Raw genomic sequence first — 23830 nt, forward strand, 5'->3', positions numbered from 1 at the left:
CACATGCAGCGGCAGCGGATTTAAAATGTAAAAAATAAAATAAAATAAATAATTAAAAGGGAAATGGCTACTGCTAATGAAAGTCAACAATGTCTGCATAGAACACACCACTTCGTGGGGAACACTTTCATTCTAAAGAAGACAAATGTTACGTGTATGTCAGCCAAAAGGAAATTAAAATTGTTTGCAATAATTTTGAGTCTTTGAGAGGAGAGCGCTGCTTTTAAATTTTATCTTGTGTGTTGTCACGATGGTCGCGATATCGACGACAGCTGGCTGGTTCTGGTGAAACGCTGAGATCTGCTCCCACGGTCGTGTGATTGCAGCTGATGATTTTTCCTCGTAATCGGGCGGGCGGTGGTATTCATTAAGCTGCAAATCTGATTACAGTGGCGTTTTGCAGGCCACAGGTTGGTCGATGTAACTGTTATTACAGATGTCCGTATGTGCACAGTATTAATGTTTCTGGCACACACAATTTAAGTTTACTTATGCCACACACAGTTTATAAAACTTGCCGACGGCGAATTCTATAGAAAGTCAATTCGTATTATGACTGTCGCGATCGCGAAAAACCGTCCTGGGCGGCATTGTACTCACACACAATAGACAGTTCGCATAAGTTCATAACGACTGTTACTGATTATAGGCGTCCCACAGTTCATCGAAACGCGAATAAATATGTAAGTTCACAGTACTTGAGTGTACGAAAACACAGTCAAAATACAAGTGCAGTTCAATTCACAGACACAAAGCTACAATACCGCCCATTCTCGGTTGCATTGTCATAGTTACTTTGTCTCATGGCACAGTCTCAGTATTTACTTCGCCCAGTTTCTACACTCACTATTATCATATCACGTACTGGTATAAAACAGTCATTCAAAACGTACATCGCTTGCCACTAAACTCAATCTTCACCAGTTCGGAAAAGTCACAACTCCTACAGTAAAACATGTGTCCGCCTCTCTAGCTACCCAACACAAACCCCCTTTGTTGGATCGACTATCGATATTGCTCTCTCTCTCTCTTTCTCAATACTCTCGCCCACAGTTTATACAACATCAAAGTAAATTACATATATCTTCACACAACTATTTTCTACCAAACTTATTACATTAAACGATAAACACAAAAAAATTAAAGCTTTCCACAATCAATAAACTCTAAACATATTTATCTACTTACAAAAAAGAAATAATTTCCAGTTACATATTACATCTAGAAAACAACTTTTATCTCTATATTACAGGACAAAAGAAAAAAAAATGCGCTACAACATCAAAGATATATGAACAGACGGGAAAAAAAACAAGATAAATATATATATCTATCACAAAATAACGATGTCTTCACAACACACACAAATGTATGTGGTTTTCCACACATTCAAAACATTTTTTCTACAGTATTATGGAATAGGGGAGAGTGCTCTACAACTATTACAATCTTACTAATGCAAAAGAAAACAAACAGTGGCTGTAAATGAAAAAAGATCCAGTTTCTTGTCAGTTACCAAAGAAGTACCACAGGGCTCCGTGCTTGGACCTTTTCTGTTTGTAGTCAACATAAATGATTTGCCTTCTTCATTACCTTGTGACACTGCACTGTATACAGACAATACATCTCTAATTACTCAGGGAAACAACTTGGATGAATTACAGAATAATGTAACAACACGAATGGACACATATACCAGTTGGTTTCAGGCAAATTCATTACAGATAAATAATAATAAGACAGAAGATATTGTATTTGATTTGAATTCCCCTAAACATGAAAACAAATCTTTAAAACTACTAGGGTTCCATATCAACCAAAAACGTAACTGGAAAATTCACACAGGCATGCTATGCAAAAAACTCTCATGTGTAATCTTCTTGTTACATAAACTGAGAGGCTCTGTTAGGGGAACACTCCTACTATATGTACACTTTCCCTTCTTCCACTCTCATGTACCGAGCGAGGTGGCGCAGTGGTTAGCACACTGGACTCGCATTCGGGAGGACGACGGTTCAATCCTGTCTCCGGCCATCCTGATTTAGGTTTTCCGTGATTTCCCTAAAATGCTTCAGGCACATGCCGGGATGGTTCATTTGAAAGGGCACGGCCGATTTCCTTCCCTCACCTGAGCTTGCGCTCCGTCTCTAATGACTTCGTTGTCGACGGGACGTTAAACACTAACCTCCTCCTCCTCCTCCACTCTCATCTGGCTTATGGGATTATACTATAGGGAAACCACCCAATTCCAAAGACAATGTTTAAATGGCAAAAACAGCAATCAGATGCCTTGTAGGACTACCACCCAGAGACTCATGCAGGCAGCATTTCAAAGAATTAAATATAATGACAGTCCCTGGCTTGTATATTTATAGTTGCCTGATATATGCCAAAGAAAATTTCAATAACATTGACCTTAGGATGGCAGTGCATTCACATAATACAAGAAATGGACATACAATTGACATCCCGGTCACCAGACTATCGAAGATTCACTGCAGTTATAAGTATCTAGCACACACATTTTTTTAACAAATTACCCAAAAGTGCACATTCTATGCACATGGATAACTTTAAAGTAAAAGTAGCGAAATGGATAAAAAATAAAGTATTTTATACAGTTCAAGAATTTCAAGAGAGTGCAATAAAAGATATTGAATTGCGATGGTACATTTTGTGAAAGGAGTATATATTACAAAATTAGAAATATAATATTATGCAGGCAATTTTTCTTGTCATATATATGTACATATAGATGTATTCAATGTATCTGTAACTTTTATTATATGATACCGATTGCATGTAAAATGTTTAAAGGTGAATAAATATGAATATGAATACGTTTGAATCATGTTCTTTGTTGCAGTTGGCCATAACAAAGCAGTGGTGTGTTACGTATCAAGTTGGGCTGTGTATCGACCAGGAAATGGAGTGTTTACTGTCAGTGATATCAACCCAAATATTTGTTCTCATCTTGTCTATGCATTTGCTGGGCTAAATGCTACAGACAACTCAATTATAACTCTTGATAAGTACAATGATCTAGAAGAGGATTATGGGAAAGGTAAGTAACCATACAAATTGTGTTAATAAGGTGTATGTACCAAAAGGAAAATTCAATAGAGAAAAATGAAAAAAGAATTGATGGCCAGTACATATCTTCAGCAGGCAAGATATTTACTACTGCTATAGACACACACAAAAGTAAATGCACCATCCTAGCTTTTGGAACCAGTAGTTCTTCCCTTGGGGAAGTGAGCAGGATAAGTTAGGAAAGGTTCAAAATGAACTAACTTGTCATGATGATGAAGGAGGCAAAGCGTTAGGAGGAGGTGTTAGAAGGAGTAGCTCATAAATAGTATATTGGTAAGAATTGTACCAGCTTCAGGCCAGAGGTGATGTCAAATTGAGGAATAAAGGTACTTAATTTGAGTCATATGATGCATCATAATTGTGATGTAGATCTCATTTGACACCACGAGAATGATATCAATAGCCAACAGAATAACAGCAGCAGCCCCAGCTCAGTTTGGGTCCTTTTTGGCAGTAGCACTTGTGTGAATGGTTATTGTGGTGAGAGTACTGGCAGACACTTTAGCAGATGACAGAGGTGCATGTGTTTTGAAGGTGGCACTGCATTGTTTACGGCTTGGTGGCAACACAGACTCATTAAGGCAGCAAGATACTTCAGTCATTCAGTGCATTGATCTCATGTTGTTTATGAACAGAGCAATGATAAACAAAGTTTATTCAGTGTGTGTGTCTATTATTTATAAAACTGAAAGATCACCTCAGTCACATGTATAAAGTCATGAGCCTGCAACCCTAGACAACAAACAACTATAAAATAGATATATTCGTGGAATTTGTGGGTTTGGGAATCTGTGTTAATAGTGGGGGCTAGAATTGAAACCAATTAAAATATACAATTAGTAAATCTACTTGCAAATATTCATCAGGTGAGCCAAAGACTGAACTGAAGCTATAATGGCATGAGAAATGTGGGCAGCCTTCTCTTTAACAAAGTACCTCTGTCCATTAGAAACAAAACCAATAGTTCAATCAGTTATGTAAATAAATTCTAACTTTTTTTATTCTGCTGATAAGTACCTGAAGGCAAACTTGCATTCATTATATGAACACATCCTCTCCCCCACAATGTAAAGTGAAAAAATTAGAGCCTGAGACATTTCTAGTTCTTGCTGTAAAATATTTCCCTCCTTAAAGGTAGCTGTAGTGCTTATGTTATTATCATTCTTTTCCTTGTTTTTGACTCTTGGTAAGCATTTTATTTTAGTTTTTTAATGTAATCTACACTGGTAGACAATGTTAAAAATTTTGCGTGGATTACTTCAAGACCTAATAAAACTGGTAATTTTTTTATATAGAAGGCTGTGGATTGATGTACTATAAAGGTCACGTCCAGAAGAGGATGGGCACCAGGTTGAGGAAGTTGAAACAAAATTGGAGAGACAAGAAACTTTCTGATGGTAAAACCATAAGAGGCAGGCTGACAGACAAAATGATTGATGAACTGCAGCAGTATTATGGGATGGCCATTAGAAATAATACTCAGGATTCGTTGAAAATGAAGCAGGCAGTATGGGCTACCTTCTTCCACAGATTGTCAACTGATGAAAAACCAGTACACCACCTTTGCCCTCCTGGACATAGTTCATGGTGCAATTACTGCAATGCCCAGTACCCAAACAGTTCATACAGCCATAAACATTCCATCCCAGCAGCAGCCATGGATATCATAAAACCTATCTACAGAGACCTGGCAAGTCCTGAATCATTGAAGAAGTGTATACATGGTCAGACTCAAAATCCCAATGAGTCGTTCAATAATCTTATATGGACCTTATATGGACTCTCTTACCAAAGAATGTTTTTGTTGGAATGAAGACACTAAAGTGGGGGGTCAGGGATGCTGTTATTGCTTTTAATGATGGCAACATTGGTAGGGTGAAAGTGCTGCAGCAGATAGGAATTAATCCTGGAGCAAACTGCATCAGAAAACTTGAACGGATGGAGAAGGTTCACATTGATAAAGCAGAATATGGAGCACAGTTGGCCACTAAGGAGTCCATAAAGAAAAAAAAAAGAAGAAAAAACTTGGAAAAAGATCAAGAGGATGATATACAGTATCCCTGCTGAGTGACTAAAATTAAAAAACTAACCATATATTAAGTGAATTACAGTCTTTTGAAACTTAAGAAGCCATTTCTGAAAATTTACATTTTTGTTACATTTTTCCCTAAATCTCAGAAACTACAAATGAGTAGTGTATTCAAATTTTCAGGGAGTAATAACACACATATCCTGAGCCTATTGAACTGAAAGAAGAACATAATGTTATACATAATTAAAATTATTTAGGATAACGTACAAAAAAGTACACAAAATTTTAACTGTGTAATTAAAAAATTGTATTTCTGGAAGCAGTGGCTGAAATGAAATTATTGTAGTTCAGTAGACTCAGAACATACAGTTTAATGTGCTGTAAGAGTTTCATGTCAATGGCTACCTGAAATACAGGGAAGTCAAGTTACTAAATTTAACATTGATGCGATAGGGCGTTCCAAGTCCCCTTAAGTATCTGCTGTTTAATTTTTTATTTCTCCTATTAGCTTACACCTCTTATTTTATTATCTTCCTGTTATCACAGGTTTTGTATCCTTTTTTTGTTTCCTATTGATTTCAGAATATCTAATCAAAAATTTCATGTTTTATAAGTTTGAATTAATTAAATAATTGATGTAAATTGTTAATTTCCTGTAACATACTTATAGTTATTACTTATTGTTATGAATACATTTTCATTTTACTATGGAGGTGCCTTAAAACCATTTCCATATTCAGAACTCAAAGAGTAGGGCATATTGTATAATTTAAACCATACGAAAAATTTTTACTCGAAATATTATGTATATAGTCTTCATTTATGTTTTGTGTTGTAACTACGCAGGTCACTGCTGTGAACCTTGTAGTGTGTGTAAATTGATAGCCAAAACTGCGTTAAGAGTGAATGTTATGACTGCAATTAACATCACCTCAAATGGGTACCAATAACAAAGCCAGAATCATCTTTAATAACAACATGTGCAATCAGAGCTCAAAATTAAAATCAAAGATGAGAAAACTGAGGTAACAGTTGTATTTGGATATCAGCATAACCGAGGCTTCAGTGGCAAGATGCGAACTGCTGAGCCTGGTCTTTATTTCCTGTGATGCACCAATGGACATTATTATGTGACGTATTTGCCACAAACTCTGAAGTCACGGCCACGGCAAGTGGGACTCTCTGCTACAAAGCTTCATGGGTGGAGAGTGAGGGGCTCGTTCCTCTCGTGGGGGCAGCAGGTTAACCTCGATGCACTCCCCGTAGTCTACTGCCCACTGTGGTCTCAATGTAGTGGGCTTACTGCTGGTATGGAGTCTGTCCACATACCTCACTGGGTGGAGGGGAGAAGGAATATTAGGATAATCAGTGATGAGGTCATTAGAGACAAAACACAGGTTTGGATTAGGGAAGGAAATATGTTGTGTCATATTCAAAGTAACCACCATGGCATTTGCCTTCAGGAATTTAGGGAAACCATGGAAAATCTATATCAGGATGGCTAGGTGGAGATTTTAACTATCAGTCTCTCAAGTATGAGTCCAGTGTCTTAAGCACTTTGCCACCTCATTCAATACCAGGATGGAGACAAAGACCTTCAGTGGATAGTGTGGGTAAGTCTGGGGTTCTGGTCACGGACAACTGGGAGGCATATCAGGCAGTGGTGGAAATCTTAGGTGAAACATTGAGCTCTTACACGGTCATGTTGGGGTTGTAACACCATTTCTTTGTGTGGCCTGATCTGATTTTGATGTCACATTGAGGTGCTTTTGCCTGGCCTCTACTTCAAACAGTTTATGTCCGCCTATGACTAGTGTTGACCGCTTGAGTCCTAAACAATCTATGACTTTATGTGCAACCCCAGATTGTAGAGCCCATACTGTTGTACAGGTATATCTTTGTGGGCTGGGCTCAGAGTCATACTTGCACAGCATCTCTGCTGGACTAAGGCCATGTATGGCTTGGAGTGATACATAGTGAACAAGTTTGTCAGTAAGGGCTTCTATGGATGCCACACTCATCAATGCCATCTTGTTCAGTTAAGCCTTGGGCATTCTGGCCAATCCCTTTGTTTCCAAGTTTGACACAGGATGGAGAGCTGTGCCCAGATGTGTCATTCCACTCCACTGGCAAAAGGAGCAGAACTTAACTATTGCGACCTGTGAAACATTGTCAGACATGATGACATATGGTGCTCCCTATATGGCAAAGATTGTCACTAGTCCCTGGATTATAAGTGATGTCCCAGAGCACACATTCAATGCTGGCATCAATGCCTGGCTATAATTCATGATGACCTCCAACCTCAAAACTCTTCCGTGTAGTAATTTAAACATGTGAGGCTGGAACGTAGGATTATCACCTAGTACTCAGGTTTTTCTACCCAAGCAATACGACTTTGCAGAATATTGGGTCCTGATCCGTGAGTCTAGCGTCTCTTGGGTTGTCCTAGGAAATTTGTCCGTTGTATCCCTAATATTTTCATCAAGTGGAAACCCCCTAAGGGGACCACCATCTCATTTATGAGTATGTGCTTGGTCACCGTGGGGCTCCAGCCCGTGCAGTGCTACTTCCCTGTCTGTGCTGCAAGTCTATCCTTCAACTATTCTTTTTTCTGCTCTGACTTTCGATCAGAGTCTTCTTGTTGCTGATTGTGCTCGGTTCTGGTTCTTGATTTTGGACACTCATTTTCGTCCCTTCCAGCTTTCTACAACTTTCATTCAAAACTAGATTGGTCATTTTATGGAATTGCGGATCGTGTAGGGGAGGTCACCTGGTGTGGCATATATTTCACCTTTTGTGCCTTTCTTTGCACCCTTCCTTTCTTCCAAAGATACACTGTCCAAAATGCAGAACGTAAATGTAGATATTCTTACTATGGGGGGGGGGGGGGGGGGGGCTCAAGTATGTTGGTCACCCCCTGACCATACTTGAGATCACACTGTTGGTACTTGAACTGGAAACTCCCCATGCAAACCAAGTAGTATGTGCCCATCATTGCTGGGGCATGGGTCTCCAGGCAATGGTTTAATGGCCAGGTAACCGTCGCTGCAGATTGATGGCGCCTGTTGGGAGTGACCCCATTTGCAATTGATAGTACCATGGTGGAAGCAAAGTAAACTTTCTTTTGTTCGTGGCTGCAACATCCCGACAGTCTCTCCAAATGGGAAGGATTATTATAATGCAGAGAGATAAGTCCCAATGATGTTTCATTCCTGGCTACATCATAGGAAGAAGGCATGCCAGACATTTGGGTGCAAAACAGTTCACTCAATACTTGGTTTGTAGTTAGAATGACGGCGATACTTTTACTGTAATGGAACCGCTGAAGACAAATTTGGGGAAGTTGAGTCGCTGGGAAGAATTCAGAATGGTTCATTATTAATTAAACTCTCTCTGCTGCTCAGTCTACAGCTCTTCAGGCATGTGATTGTTTAGGTGACATACTTGTGACCACTGCCCACAAAACTTTGAACATGGTCCAAGGAATAATCTTCCACAGAGACCTTGCACTCAAAACAGACGAAGAGCACTGGACTATTCTCCAGTGGTGAGGCATACATTTTATCTGATGTGTACAAAAAGAGTCCAAGGATAATTGTATGGATGCAGGTGTCTTTATCTTAGCCTTTGAAGGAAATGTCCTCCCAGAGAAAATTAAGGTTTTGGTATATAGATTTGATGTGAAACTGTATGCCCCATTGCATATGAAATGCTTCAGATGTTTACGCTTTGGGCATATGTCATCCTGCTGCACAGTGAACCCAAAATGTGGCAAATGTGGATGATCACTCCACAAACATAGTCCATGTGAACATATGCCTTTGCATATCAACACTGCAGAACATCAACCTCCACTTTCGCCAGTTTGCCCAGTTCCTGTGAAAGAACAGATCTAAGATGGTAAATCTACTGACTGCCTAATGTATACTAAGGCACAGAAAAAATACGAATGCCTACATCCTGTGGATATGATGATCAATTATGTTAACATAATGACTATCAATCTCCCCCCCCCCCCACCTCTAACTTTCCCAAAAGCAGATCTTCCACCACCCTCTTCTCCACAGTACCTTCTTTGGGGACCAGTTCCCACTCCCAGCTGGAAATGTGTTCCCCTTCTTCAGTGTCTGTTGGTCACAAAACTCCCTCTTGAGATCCCTCTCCATGGCAACCCCCAGACTGGAGGCCTGATGCCAAACAATGGGTGAAGGAGTCCTGACCTGTGGGTCCCAGGGTTTTCGACTCTTCATCTGTCCCCACAGTCAATGCAGATAGCCCCTAGAATGAATCTTTCCCACCAAAGGCTATGAAGGACAAGAAGAATTTGGGCAAGGCTCCCCTGGTGCCCATGCCCAAAGAGGTGCCAGATAGATCTCTCCCCCCCCCCCCCCCCCCCACACACACACACACTCACCGTCGGATTGCCGGCCGAAGTGGCCGTGCGGTTAAAGGTGCTGCAGTCTGGAACCGCAAGACCGCTACGGTCGCAGGTTCGAATCCTGCCTCAGGCATGGATGTTTGTGATGTCCTTAGGTTAGTTAGGTTTAACTAGTTCTAAGTTCTAGGGGACTAATGACCTCAGCAGTTGAGTCCCATAGTGCTCAGAGCCATTTGAACCATTTGAACCGTCGGATTCCGAGGTGATGTTTGTGGATGAGGTTCCATTCCAACTGGTGACAGGCAGTGATCCTGCAGCATGACCAGTCCTCCTGGCCCCTTCATGCCTAACCTGGCCACCAGTGATGTGGTTCCTCAGCGAAACTGTAAAGCATACTACTGCCATCTGCTGGAAACACACCTTATTTCCTCTTTTTATGCAGTTTGCATTGCTCTCCAAGAAATGCACTTAACTGATGACCATTTTCTAACAGTCCATGGTTATTGTGCATTCTGTTGGAGAAGTGGTAGTTCTGAGATGGCATCTGGAGGGGTCTTTATTCTTGTTTGTACAGATGTCATCAGTGAATGGATTCCCCTTCATACCTCTTTGGATGCAACAGCATTACAGGTCCAATGACCTCAGCAATTACCATTTGCTACATTTACCTACCTATAGGCAGGGTACTTGCTTATGTTGAATTGAACACATCAATCCATTAACTAATACCCCCCCCCCTTTTTTCCTTCTACTTGGGGACTTCAGCTCACTCCAGTCTCTGTGAGGGAGCACCACTTTGTCTGGTAGGGGCCTTCTAAATGAACAGCTTCTCACAGGTCGTGATCTGCATCTCCTCAATGTTGGTTCACCTGCCCACTTCATTGCTGTCCATGTCACCTTTTCATTTATCAGTCCAATGACCTCTTCGCCTAATCTTGTGGCTTTGCTACATTGGTCACTACATTATTGGTCACAGTAACAGTGACCACTTTCCTATGATCCTGTTATTTCTTTGCCACTGCCACACAACCAGCCATCACATTGGTCACCTCACAGAGCCAACTAGCCTTTGTATGGCTCTATTTATTTATTTTTACTTGGTATGCATATTCCATGGATCCGTACATGCAAATGATTTGCCTGGATGTGGAACATGTCAATACAATTGTACAAATACAATTAATGCTACAGAATAGTAATATAATACAATGATATAGATATTAAGAAGTATCACTTTTTCTCATTTAACTAGTATAGCAATTCACACCATAACATTATAACTACAACATTAACACTATAACAATAACATAATATTGTATCCTCCATCTAATAACTAAGAGACTAAATAAATCTATTATTAATGGAGTGCATTATATCTGGAAAAGAATTCATCTAAGGAGTACAGTGGATGGTCAAGCAGGTATTTTTTAATGTACCTATGAACAGCGTTTCATTTTCTCTTGTACATTTAATATAATTAGGCAATGCATTAAAAGTCTTTATAGCAGCATACTTTACTCCCTTCTGTACAAGTGATAAATTTTTTAGTTCAAAATGTAGATCATTTTTACCTCCAGTATTGTAGTTATGGTATGAACAATTTGTTTCATACTGAGCATAGTCTTTATTAACAACATTCATCAGAGGGTATATGTACTGACATGTTGTAGTCAGTATACCTAACTGTGTGAAAAGTTTTCTACATGAGGTTCGTGGAGGAACCCCACACGATTCTGACTGCTCTCTTCTGAGCAGTTAAGATTTTTTTTGAGGCTGGTGAATTACCCCAGAAGATTATTCCATAACTCATTAATGAGTGAAAGTATCCAAAGTAAGCTGATTTTAAAATGTTGATGTCCCCAAAATGAGTAATGATTCTTAAAGCAAAAGTTGCCGATGAAAGCCTTTTTAGAGTAAGGGACACATGCTATTCCCAGTTGAGCCTACTGTCAATGTGAACCCCCAGGAATTTAGTGGAGTGCACCTGTTCTAGTTCCTGGTTGTCATGAGCAATTACTATATTTTCTGGAGTTTTATTTTTTGTGTGGAACTGTATAAAATTAGTTTTTTTAATATTAGCTGAAAGAGAATTAATTGAAAACCAAGTTGTAACTTCTCTGAGTATATCATTACCATCAGTCTCCAGATCAGCAGTAGACTTACGATCTACTACAATGCTTGTATCATCAGCAAACATTGTGAATTCACAATTTTTACTAATGGACAGGGGTAAATCATTAACATATATTAAAAACAGCAAGGGTCCAAGGACAGATCCCTGGGGAACTCCATGCTGTATTTTCTCCCATTCAGAATCCACTAGATTAGAAAGTCCTTTGTTGCAGCCATTTAGAACCACCTTTTGTTTCCTGTCTTCAAGATATGATTTTAGCCAGTTACCTATAGCCTCTTCGATTCCATAATGATAGGACTTCTCCATGATATCTTGTGGTTTATACAATCAAAGGCCTTCGAAAGATCACAGAAGACACTAACTGGTGACTTCTTACTATTAATAGACTCCAAGACATCATTTGTGAGTGAGTATACGGCATGCTCTGTGGAAACCTCTTTTTGAAAACCAAACTGTCTATGGTTAATAATATTAAGTTTATCAAGTGTGCCATAATACTGTTCCACGCTGTGTTTTCAAGAACCTTTGAAAACGTTGTTAAGAGAGATACAGGATGATAATTTTTGACATCTGTAGCATCGCCAGACTTGAAAAGAGGTCTGACAATGGCAGATTTCATCCTCTTTGGAACAACTCCCTCATAAAGTGACATGTTGCAAATGTGAGCAAGTACTACACTTACATCATTATTGCAGGCTTTGAACAGTTTGCTAGAGATGTTATCTGTACCTGAAGATCCCTTACTTTTCAATGAGTGAAAATTTTTTTTTTATTTCATTAACAGTTATGGGTGGTACATTTATATCATTAAAACTTTGTGGGAGGTTAAGTTTCAGAATATCTGCAGCTTCCCTTAGGTCACCACTGCAACCTATTTGAGTAGTGACTGTTAGAAAGTGGTTGTTAAATGTGTCTGCTATCTGTTTACTATCAGTTACTTCCAAATCATTAATTTTTAGGACAGTAGTTTTTTCATTGTAAGATGGTACAGTACCAGTTTCCCTCTTTATTACATTCCAAATCGTTCTGAGTTTATTATTTGAACAATTAATTTCAGATTTTATGCACATACTTTTAGATTTTTTAATGACTTTAGTTAAAATTTCACAGTATGTCCTATAATAGTTCATCTGTAGGGGATTATTGGATGTCTGGATTATTACACACAGCTCTCTTTTTCTCTGACATGATATTTTTATGCCCTTGGTGAGCCATGGTTGTTTGCTTGATTGCCTGTTCTGTACTCTGCAGACCTCTTTTGGAAAGACACTTTCAATTATACCCAATAATTCATCAGTAAATAAATTATATTTTGTATTAACATCATTTGGAAGATAAACATACCTCAGTCAGTCTCCCGAATGCATAATTTGAAGTTTTGGATATTTTCCTCATTCATGTTTCTAATGGTTTTCCACTGTGCACCAGCTTTGCTCTGATTTGTATTAAAGTTGCGCATCATGATCAGAGAGACCATTTATGACTTTTTCAACTTCGATGTGACGAGTTCTACTCATATCGACAACAATATTGTCTATTAGAGTGCTGGAAGTGGCAGTAGTTCTTGTGAGAAAACTGACAGTGGAGACAAGATTGTAGGTATGCATTAAAATTGCAAACTCTGTCTTAGAAGATGAGCGTTCTAGGAAATCTGTATTAAACTCTCCAGTCACTATAATATTCCTATTTTTCCTTGTGAAATACAATAGCACAGAATCTAATTGTTTCATGTATACTTTCAATTTACCAGACGGAGCCTTGTATACTGCTACGATTGCCAGTTTCTTGTTAGCTTCTACTATTTCTGTGACACATGCCTCAATGTGTTTCTCTACACAATATTTCTCTACATCTATTGTATTAAAGGACAGGCTGTTTTCACATAAATAGCTGCCTCATCTTTGCACATACGCTTTCTACAAAATGAGGTAGCTAATACATAGTTTGGAATATTGAGCATTTCGATGCCAACAGTGACACGGTGTTCTGTCAGACAGAGAATATGAGCACAATTTGTGCCTGTTGGTTCATCAATATTTGCAATAAATTGGTCTAGCTTACAGAGCAGGCTTTGAATATTTTGGTGAAAAATTTTGAGCTTATTCTTAATTACATGATTGGTTGTGGTGCTACCACTGTTGGGACTGAGTTTTATTTCTTTTGACATACCAGTATTGCAGTAAGAGTTTTCTGCAGGGAAGGGGGAGCTGTTGTGCTGGTAACACTCACATTTGTTGTTATTAACTGCATTAGTTACATTCTGATTGGAACCTTCCCCCTTCTGCCCCAGTACCATAAAAAAATCCCCATTTCCAGCTGAGGACTTTCTTGATCTCAGGCACATCCTATGTGGAGCAGCTCCTGTCACTACTGTGCTCCTTTTTGCCATAGAGGGTGGATCTCCTGTTGGTGAGGTTTCTACGCTGTCAGCTTGTACACTTGTTCCTGTGGGTGTTGCTGTTTCTGCTATTGATGACTGTTCTTCCTTCTTAAATGCTGCTGCTGCTTCACACATTGGTAGTGGGCTAACTTTTCCCACTTGAGTTGTAACTGCTGGTGCTGTCTTGCTTTTGTAGAAAAGACCTGTTTGTGTTGATTCACATACAGGTGCTGCTGCATATGAAGTCTTCTCTTCAGCTGTTCCATTAGGTTTGAAAGAGTATTTCGATGACACTGTCTGTATTTCTTCAAATGGTACAGTTTCAATGGGCACAGCTGCTTTTAGTGTGATTGGAGGAGTGGTGTTTTCAAATAGTTTGAATGTTTCTGCTATTAGTGCTTTAGCGAGTACACGTTTTCCTAGCCGGTTCCTCTGCTTTCCGTGTCGAGTAAACTGGTTTCTCTCTTTGGAATTACTGTCCAAAACTTCACGTCCTTGAATGCTTTGCATACCTTTTGAAACGTTCTGTTTGTGAATTTGATTTCATTATTTACACATGAACTGTTTATTAGGTCATGTCTGTGTGGGATCCTAACGACGACTGTTTTTCTTGGCGATATTCTTTCCAGTGCATTTCGCAATGCTGTGATTGCATTTTTCGACTCATTTTTATAAACATCGTTAGCTCCAGCAATAATAATACAAACATCGTTTGGTTGAGCGTTTAAATCTTTAATTACACTACTGGCCATTAAAATTGCTACACCAAGAAGGAATGCAGGTGATAAACGGGTATTCATTGGACAAATATATTATATTGACATGTGATTACACTTTCACGCAATTTCGGTGCATAGATCCTGAGAAATCAGTACGCAGAACAACCACCTCTGGCCGTAATAGCGGCCTTGATACGCCTGGGAATTGAGTCAAACAGAGCTTGGAGGGCGTGTACAGGTACAGCTGCCCATGCATCTTCAACACGATACCACAGTTCATCAAGAGTAGTGACTGGCGTATGGTGACGAGCCAGTTGCTGGGCCACCATTGACCAGACGTTTTCAGTTGTTCAGAGATCTGGAGAATGTGCTGGCCAGAGCAGCAGTCGAACATTTTCTGTATCCAGAAAGGCCCGTACAGGACCTGCAACATGCGGTCGTGCATTATCCTGCTGAAATGTAGTGTTTCGCAGGGATCGAATGAAGAGTAGAGTCACAGGTCGTAACACATCTGAAATGTAGCGTCCACTGTTCAAAGTGCCGTCAATGCGAACAAGAGGTGACCGAGACGTGTAGCCAATGGCACCCCATACCATCACGTCGGGTCATACGCCAGTACGGCGATGACGAATACACGCTTCCAATGTGCGTGCACCGCGATGTCGCCAAACACGGATACGACCATCATGATGCTGTAAACAGAACCTTGATTCATCTGAAAATATGACGTTATGCCATTCGTGCACCCAGGTTCGTCGTCGAGTACACCATCACAGGCGCTCCTATCTGTGATGCAGCGTCAAGGGTAACCGCAGCCACGGTCTCCGAGCTGATAGTCCATGCTGCTGCAAACGTCCAACTGTTCGTGTAGACGATTGTTGTCTTGCAAACGTCCCCATCTGTTCACTCAGGGATGGAGACGTGGCTGCACAATCCGTTACAGCCAAGCGGATAAGATGCCTGTCATCTCGACTGCTAGTGATACGAGACCGTTGGGATCCAGCACGGCGTTCCGTATTACCCTCCTGAACCCACCGATCCATATTCTGCTAACAGTCATTGGATTTCGACCAACGCGAGCAGCAATGTCGCGATACGATAAACCGCAATCGCGATAGGCTACAATGCGACCTTTATCAAAGTCGGAAACGTGATGGTACGCATTTCTCTTCCTTACACGAGGCATCACAACAACGTTTCACCAGGCAACGCCGGTCAACTGCTGTTTGTGTATGAGAAATCGGTTGGAAACTTTCCTCATGTCAGCACGTTGTAGGTGTCACCACTGGCGCCAACCTTGTGTGAATGCTCTGAAAAGCTAATCATTTGCGTATCACAGCATCTTCTTCCTGTCGGTTAAATTTCGTGTCTGTAGCACGTCATCTTCGTGGTGTAGCAATTTTAATGGGCAGTAGTGTATTTGCTGGAAAGGGCCCCCAGGTTCTACTGTGGTAGTAACGGAAAATTTTGATTGCATATTCATAAGAATAGTGGATAAATCTCGTCCTTTGCCGTCTGCAAAGATACAAACTTTTGGTTTTGTTTCGTCTTCTCTCAATAATTTCATTTGTCGGAGTTTCTCTTGTGCAATGGGTTCAAATGTGTTTCTCGTAACTATAGCAGATACTGGAGCACTTTGACTTTCATTAACGGTTTCTTTGAGAGTGTTGTAGGCTTCACTTTGTACATTTTTCACACAAGGATTAAAATCGACATTCAAAGAATTAATTAACGATACGATGAAATTGATATATTTTTTAGCTATTGAGAGTTCTTCTTTCAGCGCATCCGATATGAGTTCTTCAGTGCCAGCATTATACACCTTGATTGCACTTTTTCTACCACTGCACTGAACAAAGCCACAGTCACAATAGGGATTTATCACTTTTCTGTTCTTCATACACGGTAGATGGATCCATAGATGTGAGAAAGAGCACAAACGGATACCGCTGTGAAAACTGTTTTGGCAGACTATGCACTTTAAACTGAATGTAATTCGATTTTCTACGGCGCGATTTGCTACTGCTTGCAAGTGCTGATGTTACATCTGCCACTTCTCTGTCTGATTGCACTGATGATGTGCAAGGCATTTTGCAATTCCTCTTTGTACAGATACCTACCACAGGCAGCCAGTGCCATGGTGGGCCAAAGACATTGCAATAGCTATTCAGGATTGCCAACAAGCCCTGCAACAATTCAAACAACATTCTCTGCAGACAAACCTTGTCATTTTTAAGCAACTTCATGCTATGGACCACTATCTATACAAGCACAGTAATAACGAATTGTGAGAGTGCCATTTCTCCTGCTGGGGGATGTATGCATCTTCATGTCAGGTGTGAACCAGCTCCACGATCTAAGGGCCACTAACAATCGACAGCTGTTCTAGGTCTTGTCCTACAGGATGGTCTTCATATCAATTCATCAGTTCTTACAGAACACCTTGTGATCCACTTTACAACAGCACTGGAATTCTTTCCTTATATGGCTACCTCTCTGCTGCATAAGTGACACGTGATGACATCCCCATGTGTCTCAGTCCCCACCAAGATGAATCATATAATGAATCCTGTACTCTCTGGGAATTTCTTCAGGCTCTTGTCTTATCACAAGTCACAGCCGCAGGCCCTGATTCAATCCACATTCAGATGATCCAGCAATTTAATGTTCCCCAAAAGTAACATCTCCTCAGGGTCTTCAATTATATCACACTCCAAGTTGCCTTCCCCTCACAATGGTGAGATAGCGTAATTGGCCCAATCCTTAAGCCAGGCAAGACCCCAACATCTCTTGACAGTTACCAGCCAATCAGTGTCGCCAACATACTCTGTAAGCAGCTTGAAAGGATGGTTGCCTGCAGATTATGCTGCATTCTCGAATCTTGGGATGTTTTGTCCTCCCATCAGAATGGTTTGTGGGTGGGACAATTCACAAGCAACCATCTACTTAGGTTGGAAGCAGTAACCCAACAGCCTTTTTTCTAAATGCCAACACTTTACCACAGTCTGATTTGACCTGCTTAAGGCATACAACACTGCTTGGCATCACATCTTACTTATCCTCCATGAGTGAGGCTTTCAAACCCCCACTACCAGTTTTTATTCATCAGTTTTTATATCACCAGTTGCTCCAAGTTAGAGTCAGCACTTCACTCAAGTCCCCATAGGTCCAAGATAATGGCAGCCCACAGGGCTCTGTGTTCTGTGTCAATCTCTTTCTCATTGCCACAATGGGCTAGTGACCTCTGTTGAGCCACTGGTCATCCCTGGGTTGCATGTTGATGTTTTTTGCTTTTGGTACAGCTCCCACACATTAGTCTCTCCTCAATACCAGCTTCAAGGTGCGATATGGTAGGCCTCTGCATGAGCTCTTTCACATGATTTCCAATCCTCTGCTAAAATAATGTCGATCATGCATTTCTGCTGTCATACCACAGTCCATCCAGACACTGAACTCTACTTAGGTACCAAGCAGCTGGACATCATAGCACACTCCTGTTTCTTGGGCCTCCTTTTTGATAAAAAAGTTGGCTAGGCTGCCCCACATTCATCACCTGAAGACAAGCTGCATGTGAAAGCTTAATGCTCTTTGCTTCCTTGTCCACACCTCTTGGGGTGTAGATAGTGCAACTCTTATCTGTATTTACCAGACCTTAGTTTCGTCATGACTGGAGTGTGGTTACGAGGTTATGACTTGGCTTCTCCTTCAACTCTGAAACAATTAGGCCCAGTCCACCAATACAGCTTGCATCTGGTCACTGGTGCCTTTTGGACTAGTCCCATAGACAGTCTCCTAGCCAAAACAGGTATCATCTCTCTTCAGATTTCATGGTCCCAGCACTTGGTCTCCTATGCAATCAGCATTTGGCAATTTCGTAATCGTCCCACATTTCCCATTCTCTTTGCATATGAGGGGTGATGTCCTCCTGAATGTGCCTCACTTCCCTCTGTCAAGACCTCCATCTCCTCTCCCTGCATTGTGCTTCCCGTGTTTTTTCAGGCTCTCTCCCTTGGACTTTTTGTTGTTTGTTACACCCAGTTCTTCAAGAGTCCCAGGGTGCTACCATCTTTCACAGCAGATTTGGGAGGGGGGGGGGGGGGTTGGCAGGGAAGTGTTGGGTGCCAGGAATAATCTTTTATTTAACAAGAATATCAGGGTTAATTGATAATCTTGTACTTACAAATTAAGGCCTCAGCTTCAAGACAATAAAATGCGAAGGAACACATATAATGAACGATTACAGTTTGTATGTGGAATGTAGCACAGTCCTAAGATTACAATAACAACTTCCAAGAAAATTTTTTAAAGTGCAAGTTAAATTGCACTTCAACAACCTTGACAATGTCTTATCAGATTAAATACTAACGAGTAGTTGTTGTTAAATTAAACTATGTAATATAACATAGCAGCAAAATGACCAAAATAAATCTTAATAATATTTTCCTTAAGGCAGGTTAAATAATACTTCAGCAACGTCAGCAGTGACTTACCAGCTTGAATGCTAATGAGTAGTCACCATTAAATTGAACTGTGGAATACAGCACAGCAGCAAAATGACAACAATAACTTTTATTAACATTTTCCTTAAGGCAGGTTAAACGGTACTTCAACACCCTTAGCAGTGACTTATAACGAGCAGTAACTCTTAAATTACCAAAAGCTGGCACAGTGCTGAAATGTTAATAATAATAACATTTTTTTAAAAGAATACTTGTTTAAGAAGTTTTCATTAAATGCTAAATGAACTGATTTCAGAAGTAATTAATCACATTATATAATGCTGAGTAATTACAGCTATACTGCTCAGTATGACATGGCACCAAAATTCCAATAACAGATGTCTAAGAATGTTTTTAACTACATTAAATACCGAAATTGAAATCTGTAGAAATGGCCTTAAGGCATACAGTTACATATTGCCAATTGTTGACTAGATTATGCTATATCTGCTTAGATGGGATAACACATAAATACTGACCAAGAGCCACCCATTGATTTACACACTCTCACTTTATCTGACCAAGGGTGACTTCCATGGTGGCTCAATCAGACCCACACAAAACAAGTGGAACTAAGTTTATTTAACACTGGCCACTACTACAATAGGTAAAACCACCACTAGATACAAGGCAAATACTCAGTCTGAACTAGAACTAAAACAAACTTTTGGTGAGCACACGGATGCAGCTAGTGAAAGTGAATGAGAAATAGAATTAGATAGGACAAATATAGTTATATTCTTTTGCAATGTTGAAACTCGTCCACTGAGAAGGGATTATGAACATTCATCATAGCAGAGCAATGTAATACAAAGTCAACAGTCACTCTGAGCCACACAAGAAGTGTTGGAACCTTCAAGCAACGGAGGAAATATTAACATACCAAGAACAGCCAAGTATTCAGCTTTTGCTCCCAATAGGATCGCTCTCAGTGCCACAGATTCCATAGGGGCAATGAAGGTCAGCCAATATAGATTAGCTTGACATGCTTCCTCACTAAAGTATAGATCTATTTCATTTCTGCAGCAGGTTCTCTAACATTCCATACACACAGTTGTCACACAGCCCTTTCTTCTTTGCTCACACTGCACCGACAGCATGATGAAAAGGGCCCAACTCAGAGTAGCGCCCTCATCCTAGCTCTCTCATGGTGACCCACCTTCTCCAAACTGCTCACCCTGCCCCCTTTTGGCAGACCAGACAAATTCCATGTATCAGTCAACGAAGATAGCTGGGATTAATAGTATGAGGTACAGACTTGCATGGCTCAACAATAATGGCTTTAAAACTGTGGATCAGACAGGAACGCTTTTACATCCAGAAATTTAGTGTGGACGTCAATGCGAAATGCTTTTAATAGTTTTCACAATGAAACATGTCTCAAAATGTGGTAGAAAACCCAAAGAGATTCTGGTTGTATGTAAAGTACACCAGAGGCAAAAAACAGTCAATACCGTCACTGCGCAATAGCGATGGAAATGTTACCGATGATGGTGCCACTAAAGCGATGTTACTAAATACAGCATTCTGTAATTCCTTCACGAAAGAAGACAAAGTAAATATTCCAGAATTCGAAACCAGAACAGCTGTTAGCGTGACTGACGTAAAAGTAGATATCTTAGGTGTTGCGAAACAACTCAAATCACTTAAGGAAGGCAAGTCTTCCGGTCCAGATGGTAGGCTATACCAGTCACGTTCCTTTCAGAGTATGCAGACACAATAGCGACTTTCTTAGTAATCATATACAACCGCTCACTTGACGAAAGATCTGTTCCTAAAGACTGGAAAGTTGCACAGGTCACACCAATTTTCAAGAAAGGAAATAGGAGTAACCCATTGAATTACAGACCCATATCACTGACCTGAATTTGCAGCAGGACTTTGGGGCATATACTGTACTCGAACATTATGGATCACCTTGAACAAAATGACTTATTGATATATAACCAACACGGATTCAGAAAATATCATTCTTGTGCAACATAGCTAGCTCTTTATTCCCATGAAGTAATGAGTGCTGTCGACATGGGATCTCAGATCGATTCCATATTCCTAGAGTTCCAGAAGGCTTTTGATACTGTTCCTCACAAGTGACTATTCATCAAACTGCTTGCATATGGAGTATTGTCTGAGTTGTGTGACTGGATTCCTGATTTCCTCTCAGAGAGGTCACAGTTCGTAGTGATAGATGGTAAATCATCGAGCAGAACAGAAGAGATATCTGGCACTCTGCAAGGTAGTGTCATAGGCACTCTGCTGTTCCTGATTTACATAAATGATCTAGGTGATAATCTGAGCAGCCCCCTTAGATTGTTTGCAGATGACGCTGTAATTTACCGTCTAGTAAAATCATCAGACGATAAATTCCAATCCAATGACAATGCAGACATAGATACCAGTCTGTGGTGTTGATGTTGTTACTAGCATTGTCCCATTCTGCTGTATATTTCAAGAAGTTGCTTTACTCTTTTCATAATATCTTGAACTATCTGCAAATTTGCTGCTGCAAAATCAGTTGCTGCTGCCACAATTTGATGAACATTGAGTCTATTGATTCACTAATAATGTGGAAGGGTTTGAGTCGTCATCACTACTTCTATGTTTCAGCTTGATACAAACTAAGCAGGTAAGTGAAACAAACCACATGTTATGTGGAAACCAATATCAGAGCTAAGGCAATGGCCATAAATGCAGTAAAAAAAATGGTTCAAATAGCTCTGAGCACTATGGGACATAACATCTGAGGTCATCAGTCCCCTAGACTTAGAGCTACTTAAACCTAACTAACCTAAGGACATCACACACATCCATGCCCGAGGCAGGATTCGAACCTGCGACCGTAGTGGTCGCGCGGTTCCAGACTGTAGCGCCTTTAACCGCTTGGCCACCACGGCCGGCTAAATGCAGTAGACAGTGACTTTATGACTGCAGGTAACATGAATGCAAATCAGTACCAATAACAAAGTCAGAATCATATTAAACAACAACATTTGCAATAAGAGTTCTAAATCAAAATCCAGGTCCATAAAATTGAAGTAATAGCTGTAGTCTGATATCAGTGGAATGGAGGTGTAAGTGGTAAGTTAAAAACTGCTGAGATTGATGTTTATTTCTTGCAATGGACCAATGACTATTCCCAGGTGTTGTGTGTGTGCTGGGCAGCAACTTCTAGTCATGGCTGCTCCAGGTGGAACTGTCTGCTACGATAATGATTATGCATGTGGCTAGGCTGTGAGCCCCATCTGCAGGGATTCTGGCCACCTGTCATCTAAGAAGATGTCACCACCTCAGGGATTTGCATGTCAATGTGGATGAGATGATAAAAAAGACAACACAAAACCCAGTCTCTGAGCAGAGAAAGTGTTTGATCCAGCTGGGAATCGAACCCAGCATTCAGCCATGCTGACCACTAAAATGTGGAGGAAGACTAACTTTCTGCTATACAGATAGCAACACTGCCACTCTCACAGTTAGTTTCAATATTTAGGGAGGGGCAGGCTATCAGACTATGCGGGAAACATTCCACGTGGGAAAAATATATCTAAAAACACAGATGATGTGACTTACCGAACGAAAGTGCTGGCAGGTCGATAGACACACAAACAAACACAAACATACACACAAAATTCAAGCTTTCGCAACAAACTGTTGCCTCATCAGGAAAGAGGGAAGGAGAGGGAAAGACGAAAGGATGTGGGTTTTAAGGGAGAGGGTAAGGAGTCATTCCAATCCCAGGAGCGGAAAGACTTACCTTAGGGGGAAAAAAGGACAGGTATACACTCGCACACACACACATATCCATCCGCACATACACAGACACAAGCAGACATTTGTAAAGGCAAATATATATATATATCTCTTGCTCTGCATATAAATGTCCTATATCTTGTATACCTACATCCTGTGCAGGGGATGAATAAATAAATATAGAACATCTGTGAAACATCTGCAAATCGTGTTAAAATACTGATTTCTGGATCATCATTTTTGGCCATCATTTTTATGGCAAAAGTAGCTGACCCTTAATGTTTTAGCAGGACTATTAAACTTTTTTCCAGTTTCAGTTTACATCAAAATATATGCACAAGTACTTTCTTCTTTCTACCTTGTTTATAATTTTTTGTTAGTGAGTTAAACTATGTTAAAAGGTGGTGGGTATTTTTTACAGAACAAAACTGTATTAACTGTGTTTTCTTTTTCTTCTTTTTCTTCTTGTTTTTTAATTTAAAGCTTGGATCATCTACGTAAGACTAGTGAATAACTTTGAGAAAAACAGCATTTGCTATTTACTCTGTTTCTGCTTCTCTGTTTGTCTTGACAATAATGCTTGTTTCATCTGAAAAAAAATTGATTCTGCCTCATAATTAAAATAAAATGGTAGTTCATTAATGTAAGAGCAGCAACAGTTATGTTTCCTGCAAAGTGCCTGTTGTGATTTCTCTTGATGTTGATAATGTCATGTCCCTCTTTGCATTACTCAAACATCCTAGTTTAGATTTCTGCATCCTATTTCTTACATAGGAACTAAACCAAGTATCTGCTGAATAGATTATTATGATTGTTACAAAAATAAACAAAGAAAATCCTTCTAC

At 40.1% G+C, this 23830-nt stretch overlaps 1 protein-coding gene across 1 annotated transcript in view; it reads left to right on the forward strand.

Annotated features, from left to right (window-relative positions):
* The window catches only part of LOC126249050 (probable chitinase 2), a 309806-nt gene that overhangs the window by 142405 nt on the left and 143571 nt on the right, over nt 1-23830 (forward strand). Inside the window, exon 2 of the mRNA XM_049950678.1 lies at nt 2867-3064. Within this exon, the coding sequence (XP_049806635.1) occupies nt 2867-3064 (198 nt within the window). The remainder of the gene's footprint in view (nt 1-2866; nt 3065-23830) is intronic.

This window comes from Schistocerca nitens, chromosome 3 (assembly GCF_023898315.1).
Source record: "Schistocerca nitens isolate TAMUIC-IGC-003100 chromosome 3, iqSchNite1.1, whole genome shotgun sequence".
Taxonomy (NCBI): domain Eukaryota; kingdom Metazoa; phylum Arthropoda; class Insecta; order Orthoptera; family Acrididae; genus Schistocerca; species Schistocerca nitens.